This window comes from Molossus molossus, unplaced genomic scaffold (genome assembly GCF_014108415.1).
Source record: "Molossus molossus isolate mMolMol1 unplaced genomic scaffold, mMolMol1.p scaffold_m16_p_20, whole genome shotgun sequence".
Taxonomy (NCBI): domain Eukaryota; kingdom Metazoa; phylum Chordata; class Mammalia; order Chiroptera; family Molossidae; genus Molossus; species Molossus molossus.
Window position 1 is genome coordinate 9,773,801 of NW_023425356.1, and position 19,890 is coordinate 9,793,690.

General features: G+C 47.6%; 1 protein-coding gene across 1 annotated transcript; it reads left to right on the top strand.

Moving 5' to 3' along the window:
* Positions 1-4,921: 4,921 nt before the first annotated feature.
* On the top strand, positions 4,922-18,502 carry SYPL2 (synaptophysin like 2). The gene is made up of 6 exons (XM_036272727.1): positions 4,922-5,018; positions 5,180-5,254; positions 12,155-12,279; positions 13,269-13,470; positions 14,858-15,049; positions 16,583-18,502. The coding sequence occupies exons 1-6, from the start codon at positions 4,965-4,967 to the stop codon at positions 16,727-16,729; spliced, it is 795 nt and encodes a 264-aa protein (XP_036128620.1). The 5' UTR covers positions 4,922-4,964; the 3' UTR covers positions 16,730-18,502.
* The last annotated feature ends 1,388 nt before the right edge of the window (positions 18,503-19,890 follow it).

A 19,890-nucleotide genomic window follows, 5' to 3' on the forward strand; every position in this document is an offset into this window, starting at 1 on the left:
AGCTTGAGGAAACATCTCTAACAATGAGATTGAGTTAAATCACGTGGCCAATGATTCAATCATGACTACATAATAAAATCCCAATAAAATGTCTGATCACCAAGGCTCAGAGGAATTCCTGGTTAGTAAACACAGGTGTGCTGGGAAGGTCACTAGATAGAGTGGGAGGGAGGGGGAGAGAGAGAGACAGAAATATCAACGTGATAGAGTCACATCGACTGGTTGCCTCCTGCATGACCTACGGGGATCAACCGCAAGGCGATACCTGCCCTTGACCGGAACCGAATTCACGACTCATTGGTCCACAGGCCTACACTCTAATTGCTGAGTCAAACCGGCCAAGGAGAGTTCTGTGAGTCATTCTTGCTGGTTATTGAACCTGAGGGGATCATGGGAATTCCTGAATTTTCACCAGTTGGTCAGAAGTGTGAGAGGCCTGGGGTCCTTAAAGTGTAGCTGACACCTGAAGTAAAGGCAGTCTTGCTAAGGACTCTGCCCTTAAATCTGTGGAGTGTGACACTCCAGAACTGTATTACTGTTGGGGTTGGTGTCAGAATAACAGGTAATAGTTCTACTCAAACTGACTTTTAAAAGTAAAGGGAATTTATTAGTACACATTACCCAAAGACCACAAGTGTATGGTTTCATGTATGGCTTGATCCAGCAACTCAAATAATGTGACCGGGATCTGGCTTTTCTCTTTCACTTTTTCTCAAGACTGGCTTCATTCTCAGCAAACTCTCTTTTCCTGGTGCAAGATGGTTGCCAGTAGTTCCTGAAGTTATGTGCTCATGGATTTACATCCAGTGAGAGAGAGAGACTGATTTTTGTACATTCAAATAGATGTCCATTTGGCTGGGTTGGGTCATATGCTCATCCTTAAATGAATTACCATGACCAGGAGTATTGTCATAAGTCAATCAGAGACTATTTCTAAAACCAGAGATAAGGTTTATCTTACCCACACCATTTGGCCATGAATGGCTTGCCTTAAGCAAAATCTAGACACTGTTGGAAAACTGGGGAAATGAATACTGTGGAAGCAGTAATGAAACAGTGTTCAGTTGTTCTCCCCCCTCCCCCTCCCCCAAGTTCCCTCCCTTACTCCTCTTCCCCTTCTCCCCTCCCCCCTAAAAATAAAATAAAAATAATAATAATAAAAAGAAACAGTGTCAGTTGATATTTATTCAATTGACTCCTCATTTTGAAATTAGCTGCATTCTGGAAAGCAATCCCAGATTCCTTTAGTTCTTAAATTCTACATTTGTGTTAGTCTGTCTGTACTCCATTGGGCTTCAGTATCCTGTGAGGTTCTTTTTGCAACCTAGTGATTTGCTGGTGTAATTCTGAAAGAGAGAAATGTAGCTTGTCAGATTATGGTACAATTCATCTTCTCCAGACATCATTTGTATGGCAATTACTCAGAGAATAAAACCCTAAGAAATGACCACACTTAAAGAGTGAACAGAGGAAGATGATTCTTCAAAAGAATGTCCCTATGCCCTGAGCTCTGCAAAACTACCGGAAACTACCAAAACACTGTCATGAAGTTTATATATCAGGGGTTCATAGACTTTATTCATGGGAAACATTCTTAGGGCCTCACTTAGAGCCTATTTGCCATGGTTCTAGATTCAATTCTAACAGGTTTAGTTATCTGAAGTAGTGAACATCTGTTGTTTTTGTTTGTTCGCTATTTCTTTAGGCAAAAGCACCTGGATTTTCCTTTGGGGAAATTAGTTATCGCTAATTTTCAGCTTTGTGGTTTGGGTAAGACTGGTACTACCCACAAGGTCCAAGAATGGGCACATGACCAAGATCTGGCCAGTTCCTTGGCCACAGTGATTGATTCTGAATTAGGAATGCGGCCCAATCTGGGCTATTGAAAACCCTGCCCAGAACTTTGCCTGAAACTCTCCTGGGGTTGCTAGGTCAAGGGGAAAGGCTGGACTGATGTGGGCTATCATGGGGGAGAATCTAGCTGGAAAACAAAACCAGCGTAGAGGAGAGCAGAGCAGAGAATGGAGAGACAGAGAGATAGAACCCAGCTCTGATGTTATCATTTGGGGCCCTAGACCCAGTCATGACTAAAACTCTTGGACCTTTCAGTTAAAGGAAGCAATACATTATCTTTTTTACTTAAGCCTGTTTGAGTTTGGTGTTTGCATTGAAAGAGTCTTAACTAATTCATCTAGTTTTCTGATCAAACACATTAGAAGCAACAATAGAAGAAGGTTTTTGTTTGGAGGCATGTGAATTAGCAGTTTCACTGATTCTTTTAAATATTATAAATTCTGAACACTTAGTGAAATAAAATTCAGTGCTTTGGTATTTGGTGTTGATACCAAAGGAAGGTAAAGGAAAACTACAAAATCAATCACTCTCTCTTTCTCTCATTAAAAAATGAAAACACTTGGGACCCTAATCATAACACCATATCTACAGTACAGTACAATATCTGATAGTACTGATCACATTCCCTATTTTTATAACTGTCCTCAACAGTCTTTCACACTTTAAACCATCTTTGATTCCTTTTTCAGTGAGTAGTTACAATACTGGAGCAAAACTATATTATTAATTTTTTTAATCCTTACCCAAGGATATTTTTCCATTGATCTCAGATAGAGTAGGAGGGGTGGAGAGACACAGGGAGAGAGAGAGAGAGAGAGATGTGAGAGACACACATCAATTGTTTGCCTTCCTCATGACCCCAACCAGGGCTGGAGATAGAAGCACAACCGAAGTAAGCGCCCTTGACTGGAATGTAAGCGCCCTTGACTGGAATCTAACCCGTGACTCTTTGGTTCGAGAGCTGATGCTATAACTGCTGAGCCAAACTGACCAGGACTATATTAATTTTTTTTTGTTTCAATTTCCTGCAAAGCCAAAATACTGGGTTTTATTTTTCACATGAGTTTATAAATTTTTTTAGTTAATGAAAGTAAATATGATTTAACACATTTTAAAACAAAAATGATGAACACCTCGCAAAATGTCTTTTTGGCCACCACTTGCTCTGTGGCTTTCTGCAACTTCACTGCTTTCTCCACTTTTCCCTTGCCCCTACACACACACACTCACACATACAACATCTCTGATGTAGCTTGCCTGGAAAAGTTCTAGACGTTCCTGCCTAGTTAAGCTCCCCATGGAGTTTTCAGGACTACTGCCTCTGATTGAAAATTATTTCTCTCCTGTGAGCCCAAGAGAGATGGATCTAGCTGGGTCTGACTCTTCCCCATCCCCTATGTGGAGCTTTCCTACTTCAAAGGCTACTCTTGCTGAGTCCTAGGTCAGCATTTTTGCTGAATGTAGTAGAGGGTGAAGGAGTTTGGAAGAGGCTGGAACTGGGTGGTAAAGAGAGGATGGGAGGGCTTGTGGTGATAGTGATGAGGAGGGGTTTGGGCAGGAGAAGAAAGGAGGGTTTGAAGACTGAGCTAAGTGCTGACCACTTTCTAAGATAATGGTCTTACACCAACAAAAATACCTGAATATCAGTGCTTAAAAATAGTACAGTAGAATATAGAAACAGTAATGCATTCAGGGCTCCCTCTTCCCTGACTCGCAGAGTAGCCTCTGAATCTTGTTAATTCAATTTCAGAGACATGTCATTCTGCCTAGAAATTCTGCTTTCTGAAATATCCTTGGCACAAGCCTTGAAAGGTCTTGGTTGTTTTAAGAAGGAAAGCTATATGCTTACATCACTGATACAGTTGGTGCCAGAGTCATATTCCTAAGGCACAGTTACAAACCCGAATGTATAAAATTTTTCAGTGCTCACTTGGGGTTGAACACTTTTTCAAAGTTAGGGACCGATTTAACAATGCCAACTTTTTTTTTTAATCCTCACCCGAGGAGAGGGGGAGAGAGGAAGAGAGAGAGAGGGAAACATCGATGTGAAAGGGACACATCTAGTGGCTGCCACCCGCATGACCCAACTAGGGCCAGGGACAAACTGCAACGGAGGTACGTGCCCCTAGCGGGAACCGAACCCCCGTCTCTCTGGACTGCAGACCCACGCTCTAACCGCTGAGCCAAACCGGCCAGGGCAACAACGCCAACTTTTCATTACAAATTATATTCTCTGAGCCCCCTAGTTCCTCAGACTTTATTTTCACTCTAATTTAACTCGTGATGGCTATTTTAAAGGAGATTGAGTTTATAATTTTAAAAGATTAATAATTTTTAAATAATGACATACAAATGCCTTTTGTTGTTAAAAGATTAAAAGCAACGCTTAACGACAGAATAAAAAATGAGCAATTTATATTCCGTTGCCCTTTTCGGTTGAATTGGCTCTCCGAGATTTTGGAAGTGAGCGATTTGTTAACCTTAGATTTGTAACCTTAGATTTAGATTTCAGCACTGATAATGCCTTGTTAAAATCCTTTCGGTTCTGCGTATTGCGATGTGGACGAAATAAAAAACGGCTCCAAATCCAGGGAAATAGGGAAAGATATGCTAGGAATCGGTGCATCCCAGCGCCAGACTAGTTTCTGACTTTGGGGGTGGGTTGGAGAAGTCCTGGTGTTTCCCTTGGGTCTGGCCCTGGAGGCTTTTGGCAAAGAACTTGAGCCCCCTCGCGGCCAAACGCCCAGGAGAGGCCACAGGTCCCTTTAAGGAGCCTTGCGGGCTGAGAAAGGGGCGCAGGGGGCGGGAGGAGAGAATTCCCGAGCGCACGCCACGTGACTGGGCGGCCAAGTTCGCTACCGAGTTTGACAGAAGTTTGAATCGGACTCGGGGGCTTTCTGCAGCCGGAGGGGCAGCGCGGCGGCCGCGATCTTCGCGAGCGCAAGCAGTAGCGCCCCCGCGACCCACCCCGCCAGCCTGGATCCCGGGCCGCCGCCGGCCGCTCGCGTCCCCCGCCGCTGGTCAGCAGCCCCCCGCCCGACCGCGGCCCCCGCAGCCTCCGGGCCAGGGAACAGAGCCCCCGCGCCGCGCCCGGGCCCCGCTGCGCCAGAATGTCTTCCACCGAGAGCTCGAGTCGCCCAGCGGACAAGTCGCCGCGCCAGCAGGTACTCCCCACGCGCCCCTGGGGCTCTCTCACCGCCCTTCTCCTCCTGGGTGTCGGGACCCTTATTCTGTGCCCTCTCCTGTGTGTGGGTAGGAGGAGGGGGACCAGCGCTTTTTCGGGGTTCTCCACCGCCCTGACCCCTGGACCTCCCTGTCTTCGCAGGTGGACCAACTGCTCGTGGGGCTGCGCTGGCAGCGGCTGGAGGAGCCACTGGGCTTCATCAAAGTTCTCCAGTGGGTGAGTTGCTGCCCAAACCGTGGGCTATTTCGGGAGCATGGGCTGTGACGCTGACCCGAAGCAATGTGGCCGGAGTGGGGGGGGGGAGGTCCTGCGGCCCGCAGCCCGCGGAAGGGTGGGGGGCGGCGACAGGTGGGCGGGGGAGGGGCGGGCTGCCGTTGCTTCTCCAGCACTTGGTGGCAGGAGGGTGAGAAGTGAGGCATGCGGAGTCTGGGATTCGGTCCTTCTATGTGCAAGGAGCCTTTGCCCAAGGCGCTCACATTTCACACAGGCAAGAGGACCCGGGTGTAACCTTTCCAGAACTCTGATCCTGCACATACCACTCCTCGGTGGCAGGAGGGGGAGGAGGACAAAGGGGATGACGAACGCCACGGAGGGCAGAGGAGGGAAGGAGGCAGAGGATGGAAACCATCTGCACCCAAACCCAACAGGACCTGGCTGATCCTGCAGGTGCACTCAGGGAACAGGGTCCTGGCTGGCGGTTGCCCTGTTGACGTCACTAGAGTAATCTGGGTTCCTGTAACTGAGTGAGGGAGTGGATGGATGAATGAATGGAGTTCATGACTCCAGGATTAAATAACAGAAAAAAAAGATAGAATAAAAATCTCAGTGTGGCCAAAATGTGGCTTGTAGAATAATATAGACCATTATGCTGGGAAGCTGGGGCCCTGGGTTCCAGACCCAGACCTGCCTTTTCCAGCCATGTAACCTTGGGCAAGTCACTTCTTTGGACTTTAGTTTCCAACATTAGTCAAATGTTGATCATAACAACCCTAGGGTCCTCTTCTGCTCTAAATGGGTTGGCATGCTAGAATATTGCCCTTCATTAGACTTACCCTGTGACCTTGAAGAAATCACCTGCCCAGGCCTCAGTTTCTCCTGTAATGGTCTAGGGGAAATACATTCTCCTTGCTTCACTGGTAGTTTGAGGCACTGTCATGCTCTTTGTCCTTCCCAGTGTCCAAGGCCTCCTGAGTATAAGTTAGGAATGTGGACAGGTGCAGTCAGTCTTTCAAATCATAAAGACATATTGGGAGCATTTAGTGTACTATCACAGAAGAGATTTTAATTAGGCCATCCACACACCAAATGCTGTGTGAGAACTTATTAATGTGCTTTCAGCACAGAATTCAGCTAGGGAGTAAGTTACCATTAATACTAAGGAGGATTGAGTTCTAAAGGGCTTTTAACTCAGTGGAGACAGGAATTAACACAGTGTCACTGATTCCTAAGTCATCGTTTGGATGAGATTCATCAAATCTGGAATACAGGGACAATAGTGCATTTGGGGTTATCTCTGGATATCTGAGACCTTGACTGGGGCCACTAGCCAGCCTGCAGAGCTTCCAAGTGCAAACTCTGGGACCCAGTGGGGACTTTCCATTCTCCCTGTTGCCTCAAGAGCAGTTGGATAAACTGCTGACTGAGCTCTTTCACCTCCTCCCACTTTCCTGTTCTGACCCACCACTTGAGTACCGGAGAGGGCCATATAAGAATGATATTCAGGCTCCTTGTGACTGCCATCTAGAACTAGGGAGCCATTATGTGCGATCTGGAGGAGCAGAGCCTGAAATATAAGAGTACAACTTTATCATTAAACTAGACAAATGGATCTAAGGGAAATTTGAGAAAGACTGTCAAGGGATGAGGGAAACAATGAGGTTATTAGACCATGGAATCATCTTCCAAGGGGAGATTCTGTAGTTTCCTTCTTCAACCCTTCTATCTTCTTTTCAACTATTCCCCCACCCCTTGCCCCCAATACATGCAACATTTTTACAAAGGCTGCACAAAGCAATGCCTAGGAGAATGATCCAGTCTTCTTCCAAGTTCAGTACTGATTCCTAAGAGTTGACCCATCTTGATGACCTTTTTATGATCTGCAATCTCTTAGAGAGCAGATATGCCTTTCTCCCATAGTGCTAAATCCAGGGGCCCAAGGCTAGAATGTGAATTCAACCTTCATTAGAAGGGCAGCATCTTAAGGAGACTTGATTTGCTTTTACTGCCATCCTCAGAGCGTGTTTCATTACCCTGAGTCTCTGCAGATGAGCTAATGTAAAAGTACATAGAAACTAGCACCAGAAATGACAGTGAAATGTCATTTGGGATTTTCACTCATTTCCTGCTTGGAGGGATCAAATGCTTCTGATTAGAAAAGAAAAAAACAACAACAAACAACACAACAACAACAAAAACCCCACAAATCTTGATAATTGAAAACTTTTGTTGTCGTTATTGCCAAAAGCAAAGGTTTTACTGTAATCCTGGTGAGAAGAAAGTAATGTTATATTTTTATTAGTCAGGAACTTGGTTTAGTGTGTCTTTAAAATTCAAAAATTCATCTCACCTCTATTCAAATCCTGGTCTCGCTAAATCTATACTAAGCTAGTGAAATAATGTGGGCATAGACCAGTTGTTGGAGAATTAATTTTTTTTTTTTAAAGAGAAAGGCAGACTTTGAGGTCAGATGGGCTTTGGTTGAAATCCAGTCTCTTCTGCTTTCTAGCCGTGGAACCTAGGATAAGTGATCAAACTTTATGCCTTAGTTTCTTATCTGTAAATGAGGGTAAGATCTCTTATGGGCTGACTGGGAGGATTTCAGGAGGTAATATCTGTAAAGCATTGGAGCATTCAGGAAGACCATGGTGAGCCTGGCAGTCTAAGGAATATTCCATAAGTGTTGGTTCCCTTCCTTCCTATTCCCAAACCTCCCTGTCCCCTAACTTTCAGACTGTCAGTTAGACTTGTCCTTTGGTGAGATTATTCAAATGTCACTGCCAAATCCTCACTTTGAGGGTAAGATACAAAAGAATCTCCTGGATTACTGAGTCACTGTTGCCACAAGAAGTCATATTATCGTTAACTGGGTTTACCCCAGATCTATAATTCACCTTTGAGGTGCCACAATCACTTATTTGGCTTTGGGGTCTCTGTAATAAAAAGCAGATATTTCAATAAGTGTTCGGAATGTGAAAGCAACCCATCAAAGCCCATGAAACCAATGAGATGATGGTGGAAATAGGATTTGGGGGGAGAACTTGTCTTCCTGGTTAGAACACTGGCATTAACTGGGGATGTTAGTGTTCTTGGGACTGACACAGGAGTATCCCCAACAAGCAACTTAGCACCCAAGTAGAGTTACAGCCTTAAACTGGCAAGGCTACTCTGACATCATTCCAAAGGAGATGCAGAGGCAGGAGGAAGAGGAGGTTGTGGGCAGTGTCATCAGTATCCCCAGCATTGCATATCCAAGAGGAGGAAAGCTGGTTGGCACCATAATTCCAGAGATCCACCCCACCCCTTCCTTGTCTCAGGAATTTCATCTCTCCTTGGTTCCTGTTCTTTATGACCATTTGGCTCAACTCAGAGCCTTGTGCTTGGTGACAGTGGTGGTTTCAGTCCTTTCCCGCTCATCCCTGTGGCTCAGTCATCTGGCACAGTTAGAGAAGAAAGCAAAATAGGTGCAGAAAGGTGGAGGGGTGTCTTTCTGTGTTCCTGCATCCCAGGTCAGAACTACACCTTCCCTCCATACAATCTTCTCTGCACGTAGTAGAGATCTCTCTCTCTTTTTTTATCCTCACCCAAGGACATTTTCTTTGCATTTATCTTCAGATAGAGTGGGAAGGAGAGAGGGGGAAAGAGAGAGAGAGAAACATTGATGTGAGAGAGACACAATGACTGGTCGCCACCCACATGACCCCACTGGGGCTGGGGACAAACTACAACTGAGGTGCGTGTCCTTAGTGGGAACCGAACCTGGGACTCTCTGGTCCACAGGCCGACGCTCTAACCACTGAGAAAACTGGCCAGGGCAAGATCTCTTTTTTTTAACCTTAGTAACTCTGTGATGCAGGGTGTTTATTTGTTTGTGTGAGCATGACACTCTCCTTTCTGGATGAAAACTCTTACGAGCAAGCAGAGCCTTATTTACCTTTGTGTACCTGGCACAAAGTAGATACTCAAAGGCAATTTGTCAATAAATGAATGAATGCAGTAGAAAGAGCATTGGGCAGGGAATCAGGATATGTAAATTCTAAGCCTGGCTCTCACATTGGCTAAGTGTGACCTTGGGAAAATCACTTAATATTCTGGGACTTCAGTTTCCACCTCCTTGAAATGAGACCATGGCACTTGATAATATCTGAGATCCTTTTTGCTCAGCTGCTCTGTGAACCTGTGAGATTCTCCCCCAAGTTCTCCCTTCCTTCACTTATATAGCAAACCATCTGTTACCTGGCACCAGCTGACTGTGATGTTCAGACTTAATCATATATTCTGGTTAATAAAGTGTTCTTTATGGTCTTTAGAGATTCCTGACTTTCACAGAATCAGAATAGAAGAGGACACAGTTAGGATGAAAGTTATTATGGGTATATTTGCCCATAAAATATACCCAGGGTTCAGGACTGTCAGAACCTCAAGGTTGTCAGCTAGACATAATAGAACTTTCAGTGATAATGAAAGAATTCTATAATATGTCATCCAGTATGGCATCTGCTAGTCACATGTGGCTAGTGAGCACTTGAAGTGTGGCTAGTGTGATTGAACAACTGAGTTTTAAATTTTATTAAATTTGAATTAACGTAAATTTAAATAGGCATACTTGACTAGTAGTTACTGTTGTGGCATATGAGCTCCATGAGGACAGAGATTTTTTTCTCTTTTGTTCACTGCTAAGTATTAGTGCCTAGAGCAATTCCAGGTACATAGTAGATGCTCAATAAATGTCATCTTTCTGAAGACGTCAGAAGTGCCTTTCAAGAGAATGCTGGTAGCCCTGGCCGGTTTAGCTCAGCGGTTGGAGCGTCGGCCTGCGGACCAGAGAATCCTGGGTTTGGTTCCCACTAGGGGCACGTACCAAAAAAAAAAAAAAGAGAGAGAGAGAGAGAGAGAGTACACGCTGGTGAAGAGAAGGTTTCATAACTGCCCATTCCATTGCCCTAAGTTAGGTATACTGTCCCTACATTCTCAGGGAACTGATCTGGGGCCTTTCACTGACTAACTGCCAATGGTTCAAAACACATCCGATCGTGCTGCCCTTCCTAGAACGTGACACCCTAATTGTGTCCAGTTGGATATCAGAAGCCAAGAGGAATAAAGAAACTTCTAAGAGCAATCAGAGAAGCACAGAGCTGACAAAAGATGAGAGAATGTGTCTGAGACAAGTTCCACTGGGACACCAGGGAGGCGACTGGGAGTATGTAAAGGGTAATGACAAGAGGCATTGGGCAACTTCTTTGCAGCTTTGTCAGGAAGATGAGCACTCAGTGCTCTATAGCAGCCTCGGAAATTTCATCCGGAGGAGGAGGTTGTTCAGGCATTGGAGAGAGGTAATACTGTCTCCTTCCCTGAATGTTTGAAAAATGGAGACAGTTCTTACTTGTATGAACTAAACATCCTAGAAAGAGAGAGGTGCCCATTATGACCTTTAAAGGCAGGTCAATGGCTCCAACATGGAGAAGATGTGCCAGGACAGGCTATGCAGGGCGGGGCTGTGGCACTTGACGCTGCCCTGGGGCCAGGCGCAGCTGCTGCAAGTCCTGCCAACACTACACAGGCAGCCTCATCCTCAGCAAGTAAGAGAATTGCAGAGTTGGAAAGGCCTCTAGATTACCTCCTCCAAACCCCTCATTTTACAGGGGAGGAAACTGAGACTCAAAGAGCAGAGCGAGGTCACCCAGCTAATTTGCGACAGGGCCAGATTTCTAGACTCCTAATGCAGGTCTCTTCTCACTCCATGACGTTATTGAGCATTAGCCAAATAATGTGCACACAACTGTATTTCCAATTCTGGGTGCAGGGAGAGGGTGTGGATTAGCTATCTTCTAGGTGCTTAATGTCCAAGAGACTGAGTCACAGAGAAGCATACAGAAAACAATTAACAGGATAAGCTACCAATAAGCAACCAATTAATGCATAAATAAGTGGAACAACAAATCGATGCTTCTCTCTCTCTCTTTCTCAAGTCAATAAATTTAAAAAAGTAAAAATTAAAAAGGAGAAAAGAAAGTCATGGAAGGAGGGCATTTCATTTCACTTAAGACAGGAGTTTTAGTAAAATGAGAGGAAAACAATTCAAGTGGCCTGAAACACCTCTGGTTCTTAACCCTGAGAAATGGCAGCATCAACTGATTACAAAGGCAGACACCACTGGGGAAATAGAGGAGGCTGGAAAGGCAAGTGGAAGGTGCTTTTCTCAGGGTTTGAGCCAAGACCCTTGGCACTGCCCCAACCAGCTCTGCTAGGGGAAGAGGGGGTAGGCTGGCAGTACTGTGGGACAGCAGCACAGCCCCTACCCTCCTGGCCCCTCTGAAGGCTTGGCAGAAATTATCCCCTTCATCTCTGCCCTCACTGAGGCAGGAAGCCACTGGAAGTTAGTCACAAGGTAATAACAAGATTCAATGACGGCTTCAAAGGAGAAATGGAGAGAACTCCAAGTGTGCCCAATCTAGGTTGGTGCAGGGAATCTGTTTCCAGGGTGCCTCTCTATTGGGAAGGAAATTTGAGGCCAACTTTGAGCTAGAAGTTTCCAAAAGTCTAAATCATCACCTGGAGGCTACTTGTGGTGCCCAAGGTCACATCCAATGGGGAGATCTGGGAACTATCCATTTTTCTCTCTTCCCTCTTAGACACCATTCAGAGTCAGCCTTATTAATTTGGCTATTTGGTCCAGCACTCTGTGCATTGAAAACAGCACCCTGAGGCTGGAAGACAGTGGGAGCCATGGGTCTCTGCCCAAGAGAGACTTGATTAAAGGGAACACACACACACACACATACACACTCACACACACACACACACCAATCTCTGCACTGCATAGAATCAGAGGGTAGTTTTGAAGGGATAGACCTCAATCAATTGAGGCCTTCTGACTCAAAGGGCTTCACTCTCCCTCAGCTCTTTGCTATTTTCGCCTTCGGGTGCTGTGGCTCCTACAGCGGGGAGACAGGAGCAATGGTTCGCTGCAACAACGAAGCCAAGGATGTGAGCTCCATCATTGTCTTGTTCGGCTATCCCTTCAGGTGAGCGGCATTGGTTTTAACCCGCACAGACTCTCTCAATGGCTTGGAGGACCTGCTAGATCTTTTCCTCTTCCAGACACCTACAAACCTTTCGTGGTGTGTCACTCCAGATTGGGGTCCTTCCTGCCCTTTAGAAATTTCAGACATACTGACCAGAGAAAAACATAAGGGAAATCAGATAGACCATGGTTGTAATAATGTTCCAGTCCACAGATAACCAATAGCAGGTAACAACAGCCTTATAGAAACAACCCATGCAGTTTGGCATGGAGGATTGCAGAAGTCTGGACAAGTCAGACAGGTCTCTCTGACCCTTAGCAGCCTCCTTCCTGCCTTGGAGGTAAGGAAGCTTGTTAGTACTTAGATCCCAAAGAGTTGATATGGATGCTTACCTGGTACCCAGGAGAATAGTCTTTTGTGGGTATTTGGGGAGAGCCAAAGTGTTCAGTGCACAATGGGGACAGGGCTCACCTTTTCAGAAATTTCTAGTAGTAGCAGCCAAGTTCGATTAACTATCTCTTGTATATACTAGGATGTTTGTTTTCCTCTCTTTGTTTTGTCCAGTATAGTCTCACTGGGGCCTAGAGAAGGCCTGGGAATGGGTGAGTCCAGCCTTAACTTGGCCAGCATGGCCTGTGCTTTCCCTGGGGTAGAATGAAGCTGATCTTCTGGTGGCTTGGCTACCAGAAATAGATGGACTGTACATATTGGGGTTGTGACCCAAAGGGCCCTGGAGAGTCTTGGAAATACAGGGTCACCATACCTGGGCAGGGCGGATAAGTGTGGGGTGGCAGCTGAATGGGATGACCAGTGAGTGGGGTGGCCAGAATCCCAGGGAAGTTCCTATCTTGGTTGTAAAGTTCCCTCCAGGAACATACCTCTTTCCACATCTCTTTCTTGGCTCTGTAAGAGTTCAGGGTAAGAAGAGCACAGACGATCCCTAGGGCAGGATTGCCTGGAGCTCAGGAGGTCTCCCCTGCCACCTGCAGGTTGAACCGGGTCCAGTATGAGATGCCCCTCTGTGACGATGAGTCCACCTCCAAGACCATGCAACTCTTGGGGGACTTCTCTGCCCCCGCCGAGTTCTTCGTGACCCTGGGTATCTTTTCCTTCTTCTACACCATGGCTGCGCTGGTGTTCTACCTGCGCTTCCACAACCTCTACACAGAGAACAAGCGCTTCCCGCTGGTGGTGAGTGGACACAAGCCAGAAGGGATGGGGTGGAGAGACTGAGGTCAGAGTTGGTGGCTTTCCTGGCTCCCTGACACCTGCCAGCTCTTTGCTGTTGGCCCCTTCAGGTACTGTGGCTCCCACAGCTCCTGAGGCTAGTGGAAGACCCAAGTCTCAGGACTCTGCATCTGCCAACCTCCTATCACTTGGCCTCCTCACAGGAGGCACAATAGCATGAAGAAGCAGGCTCTGGGCCTGGCCAGTGTGGCTCAGTGGTTGAATGTTAACCCATGTACCAAGAGGTCACCAGTTCAATTCCCAGTCAGGGCACATGCCCAGATTGTGGGCTCGATGTTTCTATCTCCCTCTCCCTTAATCTCTCTCTAAAAATCAATAAAAGCATAAAAAAAACACAAACTGGCTCTAGACTCAGACTGCCTGGGTTCAAATCCTGGCACTGTCCCTTACTAGCTCTTGGAAAAGTTCTTTACTCTTGCTAAACCTGTTTCTTCAACTATAAAATGGGAATAAAATAATACCTATCTCATAGTGTTCTGGGGGATGAAATGTAAATTTATGTAATATGTCTGGTATATAGTTAGCCTTGCTAAGTGTTAGCTATTTTTTTTATCCTCACCCAAGGACATTTTTCCATTTTTTGTTCAGATAGAGTGGGAGGAAGAGAGAGAGAGAAATATCAATGTGAAAGGGACACATCGAATGGTTGCCACCCACACGACCCAATCAGGGCCGGGGACAAACTGCAACCGAGGTACATGCCCTTAGCGGGAACCGAACCCGGGTCTCTCTGGACCACAGGCCAACACTCTAACTGCTCAGCCAAACCGGCCAGAGCAGTGTTAGATATTATTAATATTATTCCCCTTTTACTTTCTCTCTACCCAGGCGTGCAGGGTGGAGAGGGACCCCATTTGTCTCCTGCAGTTTCCCAAGTTGTAGCTGGGCAGTGGTTGATCAAAGGAGAGGCTAGGCTGTCCAATCATTATGTTGTACACCTGAAACTAATATAATGTATATGTCAACCGTAATTGAAAAATAAGTTTAAAAAAAGGAAAAAAATGTGGGAAAAAAAAGTAAAGGCAGGGAAGGGAGAGTGTGGAGTTTAGGCCACTTGGGTTTTGGGGTGACACTGACCAGCAGATGACTTGGTCCATTGTTACCTGACCTCAGCTTGAGGACATGGGCAGGAGTAGTCCTGGTGGTAGGATTCCTTTGATTGCTGGCAGTGAACAGGTTCCCGAAGACAATCGGGCTCCCTGAGCCTCTAGGTAGAATGGGAAGAGGCAACTGTCCTGGGACCCCAGGATTCCAGTGGGTTATAGCAAGAGGGAAAGAAATAAGGAGTCCTGGACTATGATTGTATTTCCTGTCCCTCTGCTCCTCCCAGGACTTCTGCGTGACTGTTTCCTTCACCTTCTTCTGGCTGGTAGCTGCAGCTGCCTGGGGCAAGGGCCTGACCGACGTCAAGGGGGCCACACAGCCATCCAGCCTGACCGCAGCCATGTCCGTGTGCCATGGAGAGGAAGCAGTGTGCAGTGACGGGGCCACGCCCTCCATGGGCCTGGTCAACATCTCTGTGGTGAGACCTGCGGCCACCAGAGGGTCTGGGGGAGGCAGTACTATCCCAGCTGCCCAGGTTGGTCCCGGCAGCAGGTTCTGAGGAGAACAGAGAGTGTGTCCCCACAGCTGGTATCCTCTACACCTGGAGTCAGTGCCCCCTGTGCCTATTGCTGGCTGCTGGCTCCTAGCGGACCACGAGAAGACATTTTGGAATAGGGAGATCCTGAGAGCCACTTAGCCTCCTGTCCCTTCTTCCTTCTGCACACTGCCTCCCCATTGCCCTTCTCTCCTCCTCACCTCCAGGCATCATGCCCAACTCTTCCTGCCTCTGCATGTGTGTGAGTGTGAAGGGGAGCCCAGGGCCTGGGCTATGCTAAAAGCTGGGAGCAGACCCAGAGTGCATGAGACGGGGCTCACTGTCACTCAGACCTCTAGACCGAAAAAGGGCTTTGGGAAGTGGTGGGTCCAGCTGGCATGCACATTTTTGGCCATCCCTGTTGTTACAGAGTTGAAATATTTCATATCAGTTGGTAAACAGCTGAGCCCTTGAGCTTTTCTAATGTCCCCTGTCATCCCAACCACCTCAGCCCTACCCTGAAAATGGCCTGAACCTCCCCAAGGCCCAGCAACCGAAGGGTCTAATGCAGCAGTTCTTAACCTCTGGGCCGTGACCCCTTTGGGGGTCAAACTACCCTTTCACAGGGGTCGCCTAAGATGTAACAGTAGCAAAATTACAGTTATGAAGTAGCAACGAAAATAATTTTATGGTTGGGGGTCACCACAACATGAACTGTACTAAAGGGTCGCGGCATTAGGAAGGTTGAGAACCACTGGCTGATGTTTGACACATCAGGGAGCCTTCTAGACCTTGCTGGAATCCTGCTGATAGGTTTCACCCCTCCCCCTGCCACAACTTTTATTGTAAAAATTTTCACACATACAGCAGAGTTGAAAGAATTTTACAATGAACACCCACATACTCATCACCTAGACTGTACCATGAACATTTTACTTGACTTGCTTTATCACGTATCTGTCCTGTCCGCCTCTCTCCATCTATCAATCTGTCTGATTTTTAATGCGTTTCAAAGCTAATTGCGAAGCATCAGTACACTTCCCCCTAAATACTTCCTGCTGATAGTTTTTTAAATATTTTGAGTATTTGAATGTAACCCTAGGGAAGGAGCACCTTGGACAGCTCTGGCCACACCCGCCCCACAGAAGACTCCAGGAACAGGGCCCCACAGGAGCTGAGGGAAGAGCGGCTAGGCCCCTTGCTCCTTGCTGCACTCTGCACAGTGCTCCGCTCCAGGAGCTAGAGTCTCCTAGTGACCAAGCCACCTCTTGGGTGCATCTGCACACAGAATTCGACACTTTCACCAGAGAACCCCTTAGTGAGAGATGGCCTTGAACTCTGTCTCAATATCCAGTTTTCTTTTAGTTTTGTAGCCCTCTGTACCTCTCCCTGTCTGTCCCCCACCACAGGTACTCCCCTCCCTGTTCCCACCATGCCCCCTTACTGTTCTCATATACTCCCCTGATGTCTTTGCAGCTCTTCGGCTTTATCAACTTCTTCCTGTGGGCTGGGAACTGTTGGTTTGTGTTCAAGGAGACCCCATGGCACGGGCAGGGCCAGGACCAGGGCCAGGGCCCCAGCCAAGAGAGTGCAGCTGAACAGGGAGCCGTGGAGAAGCAGTAAGCAGCCCCCACCCAGCTATTCCCGAACAGGACAGCACCTCTTCAACCACCTCCGGCTTCCAGGACCTCCCTCTTCTTCCTTCTCCAACTCCCCTCCCCCACCATTCTGGGCTTTGAGCTTTGAGAAGTCACCGATGGATGGGCAGGCAGCAGCTGTCGGAAACCTGGGCAGCCCTCCCAGTGGCTTCCTGTCCCCCCTCCTGCTGGAACCCCAGATGGCAGGAACTCAGTGCTTCTTGTCTACTGTCTGGACCTAGGCATCTTACTTGGGGTCGACAGACCCTCACAGCCTCTGCTGCAAGTGAGGGTTGAGGGCAGGAGACCAGAGTCCTGAGACTGGTTCCTAGCAGCCACCTCTATCAACCTGTCCAGCTTCAATAAAAGTAGGGGAAGGGAAAATTGGCTGGCAGCCTTCTCCCTGGTCCCTTGCATGGAGGGCCCACCAGTGGTTTAGAGACCCCTCTGCAATGGATGCCATCTAGGCCCCGTGCCTGCACTGATCTCTAGACAGCCATAGCTCAATATGCTTCCCACTCTGTCCTCTGCTTGCCACTCAGCCTACCATGTGTGAACCTGGGAGGCCCACTAGCCTGGAAAACAGCCTTCAGAGGGTCCCGATGAGGCCTCAGACTCAGTGGGGAGCAGATAAATTGCAACTGCTTTAAAATTCAAGAAACTAAAGCCAGGAAATTTGTTGAGGTGTCAGTTTCTTCTATACCCACAGTCCTCCTGCCCCTCCAAGCTGGGGCTCTTTCCACCAACACTCTAAACTCACACTGGCCCTAAACTCCCTACCTTCCTCTCTGTCCTCCTTCGTGGGCTTGGCTCACACTTGGGACACAACAGGAGGGGTCTAGGAGCATGCCCATCTCAGCCTTCCCCCAATCTCTCTGCCCATGTCCCTCCCCCCGCCTCTTGGATCTGAGGCATTCAAGATCCTTTTCCAAGTCTGGCTAGGCTTTCCTTTCATTCCTGTGGAGCCAGACAGGGGTTTTGGAAGGGCTGAAAGGACCATCAGGAGGCTAAGTTGCCCAAGAACCCCAGAACATGGATGGATGGGCCTATTTCATCCTCATTCTCTGCCCCCACCCCCACCACTGCTCCTTCTCTGTCCCTTATTTTATACTTCCCCTTTTCACCTTAGAAAAGACACACCCTCTCCCTTTGCCCTCCCTCCTCATCTCTCTCAGGCTCTACACCCCCACCCCGTCCAGGGCAGCCCGATGCTATTGGTGCTTCTTCACTTCGGGACCCAGTTTCATATTTGTCTTTGGTATGTCTCCTCTTCCTGATACCTCCTTCAGTCTGTCTCCAGACCCCAGGGCCTAAGACACAGTGCCAACTAGGTAAGGGCCATCTGTCCCCTACCCAGCTCCTACCCAGTCTGTCCTGGCCATAGGACTGCCCAGGGAAGGATGAAGAAGGTTGAATCCAGACATTTTCCAATCCAATGCCAATTAGCCCATTATCATCCCAAAGGCGAATGTACCCTGTGCCAGTCTCTGCTCAGGACTGAGTCAACCCCTCCCACCTCACCTCCCTAAACACCATTCATAAGAACATGTGCATTACTGGGGCACCCAGGAGTCAGGACCTTTGCCTTTGAGCCAATCATTTCTTCCCTGGGGCTGAGTACCCCCCCCCTTCACAGGGGGGTAGATTTACACCCTCAAATGCTGCAGAATCCAGTTCAAGACTTAGATTTTTTGTTGTTGTTTTTATTTGGGGGAAGGAATTTGAGGAGGGAAGAGAGGAGACAGGGATGAGTGTTTCTAAGTCTGAACCTCTCTCTGTCCTGAGCTGTCCCCATGGTTACTCAAGGACAAGGGAGAATAGTTTTGCCTACAGCTCCAAAGATACAGAGAACAAAGGGGTGGCCTTCATTTTCTTCAAACTGGCCCCTGTAGGGGTCTGTGAGCAGCTTCTACTGGAACTTTGTTTGGATTTTGTGTACGTATTTATAATTTATTTAAAATGTGATGGATAAAGTGTTCTCATTTGGGGGCCGAAGTTAGCAGCTGACCCTTCACTCAGGAAATGGGAGTGGGTGGGTATGCACTTCTGCCAAGGACTCCTAGCCCAGAACTTCCCCTGGAACAGAGAAAGCTCTTTCTCCTCAAAAGGCTGGCTCAGCCAGAAGAGCCTTGATTTAGGTTATGGCCTCTCTCTCCCTAAGAGGAAAGGCTACTTCACCTCATTACCTCCAGAGGGCAGGGGTAGGCCTAGTGCCCAAGGACTGGGCTGTCCTCATAGGATTCATGTCCCTCCAACCAGGGCTGGCATCACCACTTTGCCTAGTGAGGCCAGAGGTAGAAGAAGGTGTCTGGTTTCTCCAGCTGCTGCAGGAGGTTAACAGGCAGGGCCCTTTGTCCTAGTAAACTCTGACCTCGCCAGGTTGCCACCTAGTACCTTTCCTGAACATGAATTCCCTCCACTATCATGGTCATAGGTCTCCTCTCTCTCTGGGATTGCAGGTCCGGGGACGGGAGAGAATGTTGCATGTTGTTTTCTGGTGCTTGTTATCACACATTGGAATAAACAGTGCTTCAAGCATTTGCCATGAAGGAGCCAAGCCTGGAGCCCTTCTGGGGATTTTTTTTCTCTCCCCCCCCTCACTTTAAGTTCTTGGACAAATATCTGCATTTCCACCAAAACATTCTACCCCTCTCCACTCTGTACCCCAAGCAGTAAAGTATACAAACTGAGTTGTTGTTCCTGGCCAGCCCCAGTCTGGTGACATCTCTTTTGGTGACATCAATTAGTCCCAAGTAACTGAGCCTCATTAACAAATGTAGAGCAAACTAAAAAGGTGTGTGTGTGTGTGTGAGTGTGTGTGTGTGTGTGTGTGTGAGAGAGAGAGAGAGAGAGAGGCTTCCACAATGCTCTTTTCATTTGTTCTCCTACCATCTGTGACCCAGACAAGCTTCCTGTTGAGTCAAGGGGGCCATATGCTTGCCCTCTTTTTTTTTTTTTTTTTTTATCCTCACCCGAGGACACTTTTTCATTCTTTGTTCAGATAGAGCAGGAGGGAGAGAGAGAGAGAAACATCGATGTGAAAGGGACACATCGAGTGGCTGCCACCCGCACGACCAACCAGGGCCGGGGACAAACTGCAACCGAGGTACATGCCCCTAGCGGGAACCGAACCCGGGTCTCTCCGGA